The 7,896-nt window shown below is 54.5% G+C and overlaps 1 protein-coding gene across 1 annotated transcript in view; it reads right to left on the reverse strand.

The window, feature by feature from the left end:
• LOC112973657 (tumor necrosis factor receptor superfamily member 10B-like) overlaps window positions 1-2,602 on the reverse strand; it is a 14,380-nt gene extending 11,778 nt beyond the window's left edge. The window contains exons 1-2 of the mRNA XM_026081784.1: window positions 2,492-2,602; window positions 1,281-1,688 (exon numbers count right to left, since the gene is read on the reverse strand). Of these exons, the coding sequence (XP_025937569.1) occupies window positions 1,281-1,628 (348 nt within the window). The 5' untranslated portion in view covers window positions 1,629-1,688; window positions 2,492-2,602. The remainder of the gene's footprint in view (window positions 1-1,280; window positions 1,689-2,491) is intronic.
• Window positions 2,603-7,896: the final 5,294 nt, after the last annotated feature.

The following is a 7,896-nucleotide window of genomic DNA, read 5'->3' on the forward strand; positions in this document are numbered from 1 at the left end:
GTCCCCCCGTCCCCGTCCCCGCGCACCGGCAGCAGCAGCAGCAGCAGCGGCAGCAGCAGGCAGCGCCGTCGGGGCGCGTCGCGCATCGTGCGCGGGGGCGGAGCGGGGCGGCGCGGCCCCCGCAAGGTTCGGCTCGGTTCGGCTCGGCTCGGCTCGGCTCGGTCCAGCACGGCTCGGCTCGGCTCAGCACGACCCGGTCCGGTCCGGTCCAGCACAGCGCCCGGCTCGGCTCCACGCGGCGCCCAGCACGTTCTCCCCACAACGGGGCCGGCACCTCGGACGCCCGCCCTAAATAGGCACCGGGGCGGGAGGAGGAGGAGGAGGAGGAGGAGCGGGAGGAAGGAGGGCGGAGGGCGGAGGGCAGGGCTGGCCGCGCACGGGCGCGCAGCCTGCGCCCCGCTTCCTCCCGGCCCCGCCGCCGCCGCGCGGAAACCGCAGCGGGGTTTCGGGACGGCTTTGGGTAACAGCCTGGTGCGCCAGGCTCGGAGCGGAGCGCGGCTCGCCGCGCGGGGCGCTTCTGGGTGGCAGCGCGCCCCCGTTTCTCTTTTTCTTTGCGTGTGTGTGTGCGTGTGGCGGGGAGAATGTCCCGTGCCAAAAGTCACGGCTGGTTTTCCAGCCCCCAAATCAGACGAGCGCCCTCGTGAATGCTTCTGCGAGGGTCTTTTCGTGGACGCTTTTTGCTTTTTCAGCTTGCTTTCCCCGCCCCAATCACGGCAGCATCTAAACCTCAAGTGAGCAAGAACACGTTTTCTCTTCTGGGGAAAATGGAGTCACATAAATATCGCCTCCCGCTTGCGAGAAATCCCAGCGAGGCGCCCGCTGTTTACAGGAAGACCTAAAAGGCTGCTGGAGGGGCCGGCGGCAGGGCGCAAGGTGCAAAGCCACCCTGGCGGCTGTGGTGTGGCTCAGCAAAAACACTCACCCCTCCTTCAAAACAGTCGTAGCTTTTGCCTCTGAGCTGGAAAGTGGGGAAATTCCACGTGGTTTTCTGCAGGCCCAAAGCAGAAATGGGAAAGGCAAACCTTTGGACTTTGTGCCATTACGCTGTTAGCCCCTCTGCAGTTAGCTTATTTGGATAGTGAGCGGGACAAACTACTCCACCGAAACAAAGCCTAGACTGAGGAGCTGGGACCTGTTAATCTTTTCCTAGACTCTATACCAGACTTGAGCTTAGGGCTCAATTTGTGTTAGCTGCATCCAATAGCCCAGGGCTTTGGACATGTTCCCTCCCTGAGAAATGCTGTTACAGCCCTAGATGGGACGCGGGATATGTGACTCACCGGAGGCTGGGCATGGAGTAACTCTTGAGTGACTGATCCTTTTTTAAGTCCTGGCCCAGGCAGAGCAACTGCAGGTGAGAGCCTGAAACTGGGTGACAACGGTCGGATGCGGCTGGCCGCTCCGAGGGAAAAGCTGCTCTTCATGGAAGTGGCCCAGTGCACTGAAAATTTGGATGAAAACAGGGCTGCTGAGCAGCTCAGCGGCATCTTCAGCATCTCCAGGGCTTTGCAGGAAGGCATCCTGTAAGGCTCCTTGGATCCGAGCAGACCAGCAGTGTCCACGCTCAGGCCACGGATATTTGGGAAACATCTCGCCTTCCAGGACTGTACTCGTAGGAGAGCAAGCATTTGTGCAACCAGCTGTGCTATGCCACGGAAACCTAGTTTTCTCCTCGCAGAAGTTAGGGCCTGTCTCCACAGAAAATAATTAAGCTGAAGCGTGTTTAAAGTAGAACAGGAATTCCTAGCTGTTTCCTGGGTGGGTAGTTATATTACAAGCCCCAAAAGTATGCAGGGCCTTTTGTCTAACCAAAACCATGTGTTCTGTGTTCTAGATACCACTGACTTCAGCACAAATGATTCAGGGCCTTAGAGAACAACTAATTTTTCAGTTAGGTCAGAATAAACGTTATTTAACAGCCTTACTGCGTTTGCAACTTCAGATGGCCATGCGTGGCCTTTGCAAGAGCGCTCTGGGCGTATCCAGCGGGACTGTGAAGGACCCCGTCTGTCCGCTCTCCAGAAAACCAACCTGATGCCATTTCTGCGACTGCCTTGCATAAATTCTTATGGGGAGGAGGCCGCATGTGGGGGAAGGGGATGCAGAAGTGAGAACATATTTTAGAGCTGCCGCTTCCCAGTTTGCCCAATAATTTACACTGCGCCCTCAGGTGCGTGTCAGCAGGGTGAGAACAACCCTCAGCACTGAGAACCCGAGTCCTAATCCTCGTTCTGCCAAACACTCGTTACCAAGCCACAGTTCTTCGTCCGTCTGTCTCACTCTCTCTGCTTATAAAATTGGACTAATAGAGTTATCTGTGCTGACAAACCACAAAGATAATGTTTTTTCACAGCGCTGAACAAGGACGGCTTTCTGCTGTGCCGGGGGTTTTTAAGCTAATGAGTGATGTGAGCCTTCTCCCACTCCCCAGCCCCATCCCAGCCAGATGCTGGAGCACGGGTGGGACTCCAGGGCCGATAACGTCACTCACCCGCCAAGCAAGAATTTCCACTGCTCGGCTGCAGCCATGCACAGAGCTGGCATGCAGAGCATTTCCATTTAAGGCTGATTTGCAGGGCAGACACTGGTCACAGGCGACAGAGGGGTGTGTTTTTATCACTCACAGACAGGCCTCCCGTCAGCCCCCAGCCCTTATCGCCGCCGGCCTCCCCGTCTCCGCAGCTCCGTCTGAACCAGGAGCCGTTCAGAAGCTGGGGACACTGCACCGCAAGAGGAGCGGCAGGCGTAAATAAAGTGCGTGGAGAAGATGGGGGGACCCACAGCAGTTCTGGGATACCAAGTTTCCCCCTGCTTCCTCAGCTCTATTGCAAGTGGAAAATAAAAGGAGTCCAAGAGTTTGAGCAGAGCCTTGGCTCGCCTCCCGGACCCCGCTCCCCTGCGGCCAGGAGCAGGGAGACTTGAGACCAAAGTGGGAAAAACCCAGAGTGGACAATTCTGTACTCCTATCTGCCACAGTTAGTGGTTAACCTCAAGTGAGCTTGCTAACGCTGTGCTGCTCAAGGGTTCAGACCCTTCAAGTATTTTTATCCTAACGATGCATCTCTTTGCTCACTGGGCTCTTACGTCCATCTTTAAAAGAGACTGTGCGGAGGTGAAGGTGACTCTAATCTCCCCTTCCAAAGCATCTGTCTTTTAACTGTGATCTGTGTGGCACACCTCTGTAGAGGTGATGGGGTACGTATCTATATACACTTTTTGAATGCCAGCATTAAGTTTTTCCTCCAGATTTTTGCTGTCTCTTGTTTGTTTTTTGTTTCCTGAAAGGGATTTGAAGTTGTCTGATAATTTCGACCTTCTCCCCCACCCAGGATAAACAAATGCTTTTTCTCATAAATGCCAGGTTCCTCTTTAAAAGAGGGAGGATGCTCTTGCGGACAGTCCACTGTGTGAACTTCATGAGAATGGAGCTTAATTCCCCACTGCATCGCGGTCTCTTTCCTGAGTAACTCTGGACAAGTCTGAGTCTCTCTGTGCCTCAGTTCCCCCCTAGGCAATAGGGGGATGTTAATACTTCTGTTCTCACTCCCTGTGCCTGCTTTATCTTTGTGGTTTGTGAGATGCTCCTGGGTATGGAGCAGGTAGGGGAATTTTGTCATCCTTTCTCCGTTCACCTTTCCCGATGCAGCTTCCCCACCTCTGCGGTCTCTGGGCAAGTGAAACGGTTAAACGTTTCTCCTTACGAATGCCACCCCGAGGGCTTGTTTGACTAAAAGCAAGGGAAATTTTAAACAGCAGACATCAAGTTTGAACTCAGATCTACTCCTTTCCCTACCCTCCCCTCCCTTCTCCCATTTCCTCCCCTTAAAACAGGACTTAAAAGCAGCTTTGTGAGTCACAGCAGGCGAAGGAGAGCCACGAGCCTGGCAGCAGCAGCAGCAGCGCACACTACTAAAAGTGTAACCTGCAGGGCTGCAGCAACAGCACCGGCTCCTCGGCCAAACTGAGAGATCTTCCAGCTTGGCAAGTCCGAGGTTTGAAATGATCGGTATTGCATAAATCCGACTTGTTGAAAAAAGCCAGCCTGCTTATTGAGAAAAGTCAGCTTATTGGGCAGAAGTCTTTCCGCCTTCTGCTGCTAGACCTTGGAGAGCCCCATCCCAGGCCAAGTCTTTGTGGGGAAGAGCTATGATATTACAACAGTCGAATACTGCCTACGTCAAACTAGTTCGGAGGCAGCAAGACTAATTTACTTGGTGGAGCAGGACTTTATCCTGCAATGCCCAATGCCCAGTGGGGCCACTGTTATACACTGAGGATGTCCTGAATCTTTTTGTCCCTTTATCCCAATTATCTCAAAGCATATGGTACATTCTTCAGGCAAAATAGGTATTTTTTTAATTTCTTTCTTGTATCAAAAGTTTTTTCATAGGTGAATTTAGAGCGTATACAGGGAGTTTCCTGTGGGGCGGGATTTTGATCCAGCCGAAGCTGGATCACGCCATCACTTGGCTCTTTTTATTGCCGAAGATGTGAAGTCAGGGTCTGATGATCCCTGGCACCGCAGGTTCAAGGCTGGTTTTCTCAGGTGTATAAACACAGCCCTGTGCGGTTCCTTTGAACGAGACTTGTGGTCGGATCCCGCAGTACGGCTTCCTGGACACAATGTTTATTTTGCTGACTGTGGCCAAAACGTGCCCTCCGTTTTAGGGAACAGCTAGGCTGGGTTTTGGCATTCAAGTTCACAGAGATCACGGGTCTTTTGGTGTGAATGGCTTCCTAGTCGTAGGGCAACATTATTTTGGGGATAGCACTGAAAGGATTAATATGAAATTTCAGCTTGACACAGAAAGCTAGAAAGAAGATAAAAATAGACTCCTGCCTCTGCTGAGTCATCTGCTGGTTTAAAACAAGCATAGGAATGTGTTCAAAGACTGCTTTGGGACCTACTGCCTTCGCTGCAGCATTTAAGTCTGGTCAGGGGAGGAAGGCCACGGTGGTGTTACCCAAACCTCTGAATGGACCATCAATGGCTTTCATTTACCGAAGATGTCAAAGCCCTTTGCTTGCCAGGACAACGGGAGTCAGCAGGGCTGCATTAATGTGGAATGATGGTGAATGTGGAATAACCTCAGTAGAAACAAACTCAGCAGACGCCAACATTTGCGAGCAGCTTTACATGAGCGTGTTGCAGCCTGAACAGCCTCCTGCACAGCTCAGCAGAGCCCTGCGCATACCTCTAAATAAAAATGCAAAGCAAAACAAGCTCCACGTCCTGCATCTCTGAGGGCACAGCTCAGCACCACACTGACCTTGCCTGATTCCTGGAGCATCCTTGAGGGCACAGGATGGCTCTTGTGTCCCAGCTGTTACAGGGTTAAGCTCATAGCAGTTAAAGTTTACACGCCATCCACCTGCCTCAGACCTGGTGAGGAACTGCAGCACGTGCAGACAGACTGAAACCATCCTTTCCTCTGCGCCTCCAAAGACAGCTGAGACATCTGGAAAGTCCATGCGCACATACTGGAGGGAATTAAAAACTCCCTCAGTGTTTGTGGTTTTGTCTCCTTCATGCAACGCCTGATTGACCCCTGAGCTATTTAGTATATTCACGGGGGACAGGAAATCCCAAGGCCACAGATACCAGCCCATGTCCCAGTCCCAGCTCTATTACCCCCCTGTTTTGCAAGTACCTGCAGCCTGCTTGCTGCCTTCATTCCCTGCTCCATCTCTGCCTCTCTGGCTTGCAGCCGCCTCCTCCGCAGCCCCGGGAAGGTGGGCTCCGGGTCCCTGCTGAGACGCACCGCGGTGGAAGCAATCCCTGAAGCCCAAGGAGCAGTCTGGGCTCAGTGCAGCCCCAAAGGAAGGTGAGCAGCAGCCTTCTCCCAAAACACATCAGTCACTTTCTCTCATGGGCAAGAAATACCACATATGGTGAATGAGGTGAGATGGAAATACCCAAACTTGCCAGCTCTGCTTAAGCACCAGCATTTGCCCCCTTATTTTTCAGCAGCATTGAGCTTTGCTCTGAAAAGTCAGACTTTGTATTAAGAAATTGCCGAGAGCCACATATTCCCTGCTCCTCTCCTGCATCCCGACGGTGAGGCGATGCACGACGCCCTCTGGCAACGGGGCGAAATGTAAATCCCTCAGCCCACGCTGCTCCGTGAGCAGGAGGAAGGAAAAAAGAGCAGCAGCAGCTAGAGGACAGGAAAACCTGGATGCAGCCAAGGGTTTTCCTCTGGGGATGTTATTAGAAACCTGAGTCACTGCGCGGCACCACACCCTCATGAGTCTCGGCAGGGTCAGGCGCACGGCGGCCTAGGTGCGGCACGCGTGTTCAGCGCCCACTCGGAGGGACGGGGGAGATAAGGCAGGTGCTTGAACTATGCCCGTTCTCCCTCTTTAGACCTCCTGCTAACGTAACAAACTCCAGCTCTGTGTGGTGCTCCGAGAATCCCGGCGCTGGGAGGATCCCGGCTGTCCAGCACAATGTTGTGTGTCCCTGGATCGCAGCTCAGCCAAGCAGTTCTTTGAGGTTAGCTGAGATATGTGCAAACACACCATTTTTGATTAATGATTACACAACCTTGACCATGCAAATGATTCTGCACTCAGAATCTGTTTAATGAGGCTCAGTTTGGACCTCAGGAAGGTAATTTTCACCAGCAGGGCAGTGCAGCACTGGAACAGATCCCCAGGGAGACAGGGGGATCTCCAGTCTTGGAGGTTTGCAGGGCTTGGCTGGGCAAAGCCACGGCTGACCTGGCCAGCCCTTCAGGGAGGTTGTCCAGGCGCTGTCTGCTTGCTGCGCCTCTGTGTACAGCACACTGGAGCTCTGCGCTTTGTTGGGGTGTAGCAGCAACACAAATAAAGTGAAAAAACAGAAATAAAATGACAGTAACTTAGTCTCAGTCAGGTGCCATGATACCTCTGTATTTTTAGAGCAGACCTTGATATAAATAAGTCCCTTGACATGTTAGTGTTGTGTGGTTCAGCGTGTGAAAAACCACTGCTCTTGAAGTTTTTGCTGGGTATTTGCTTGCCTTTGTTCTTGCAGATTCTTGGTTTACTGGCTTCAGTCTAGAGGACGCAAGAGGACTCACTGGCTTAGAAATACATCATGGTGCTGTATGCCCAGGCCCTCAGGTTGCTCGATCCAGAGACTTCCCAGCTGTCAGCGTTCCCTCTCTGAGGGTGTGTGAAACGCTGACAAGTCCCAGACCACATACCCACACACCGAGCACCCGCCCAGATCACATTTTGTCGAACGCAGGAACCAGGAGACCACACTCGCTGCCTCCCACAGCCGCCTGTGGCGAGTCAGGGTGAAGCTCACTGCGCCTGCAGTCTTGGCGCGCCCGGGACACGCTAGCAACTCCCATTGTGCTGTGCCGTTCACTGAGAGCCAGGAATTCGGGCTTGACTTAGGGACACAGGGAAGGAGCAGGCAGCAAGCGGGCCGGCACGCGGCTGGGGTCCCGCTCTCAGGCGGCCGGGGGCCGCTTCGGGAGCAGGGCGGCTCTCCCCGCACCTGCAGCGCTGCCGCAGGAAGCCATCGCTCATAACGCAGGAGGCGGCTTGCCCCGGCCGGAAGCACGGAGCCTGCATGCGATTTCCAGCGAAATTCCCGGCTCCGAGGGCCGGGCCCGGTGGTCGGTCGGGCCCGGCCACGCGCTACCCCGAGCCGGGCTGCCAGCAGCGAGGCGGTGGCCACCCTGGCACAGGCCGTGAGCCCTGGGCGATGCCGCCACGGGCCCATCCCGCCTCGCTCCGGCCGCGGGGGAGCGGGAGCCGGGAATTTCCCGCAGAATGACGTCGTCGCTCCCTCGCGATGACGTCACCCCGTGACGTCACGCCGCGCCACAGGCGCCGCGCGGCCCACAACGGAAGCGCCTCCAAAGTGGCCGCCGCGGTGCATTTCGGGAAGGAGGGGGG

Source organism: Apteryx rowi, unplaced genomic scaffold, assembly GCF_003343035.1.
Source record: "Apteryx rowi isolate R43461 unplaced genomic scaffold, aptRow1 scaffold_56, whole genome shotgun sequence".
Taxonomy (NCBI): Eukaryota; Metazoa; Chordata; class Aves; order Apterygiformes; family Apterygidae; genus Apteryx; species Apteryx rowi.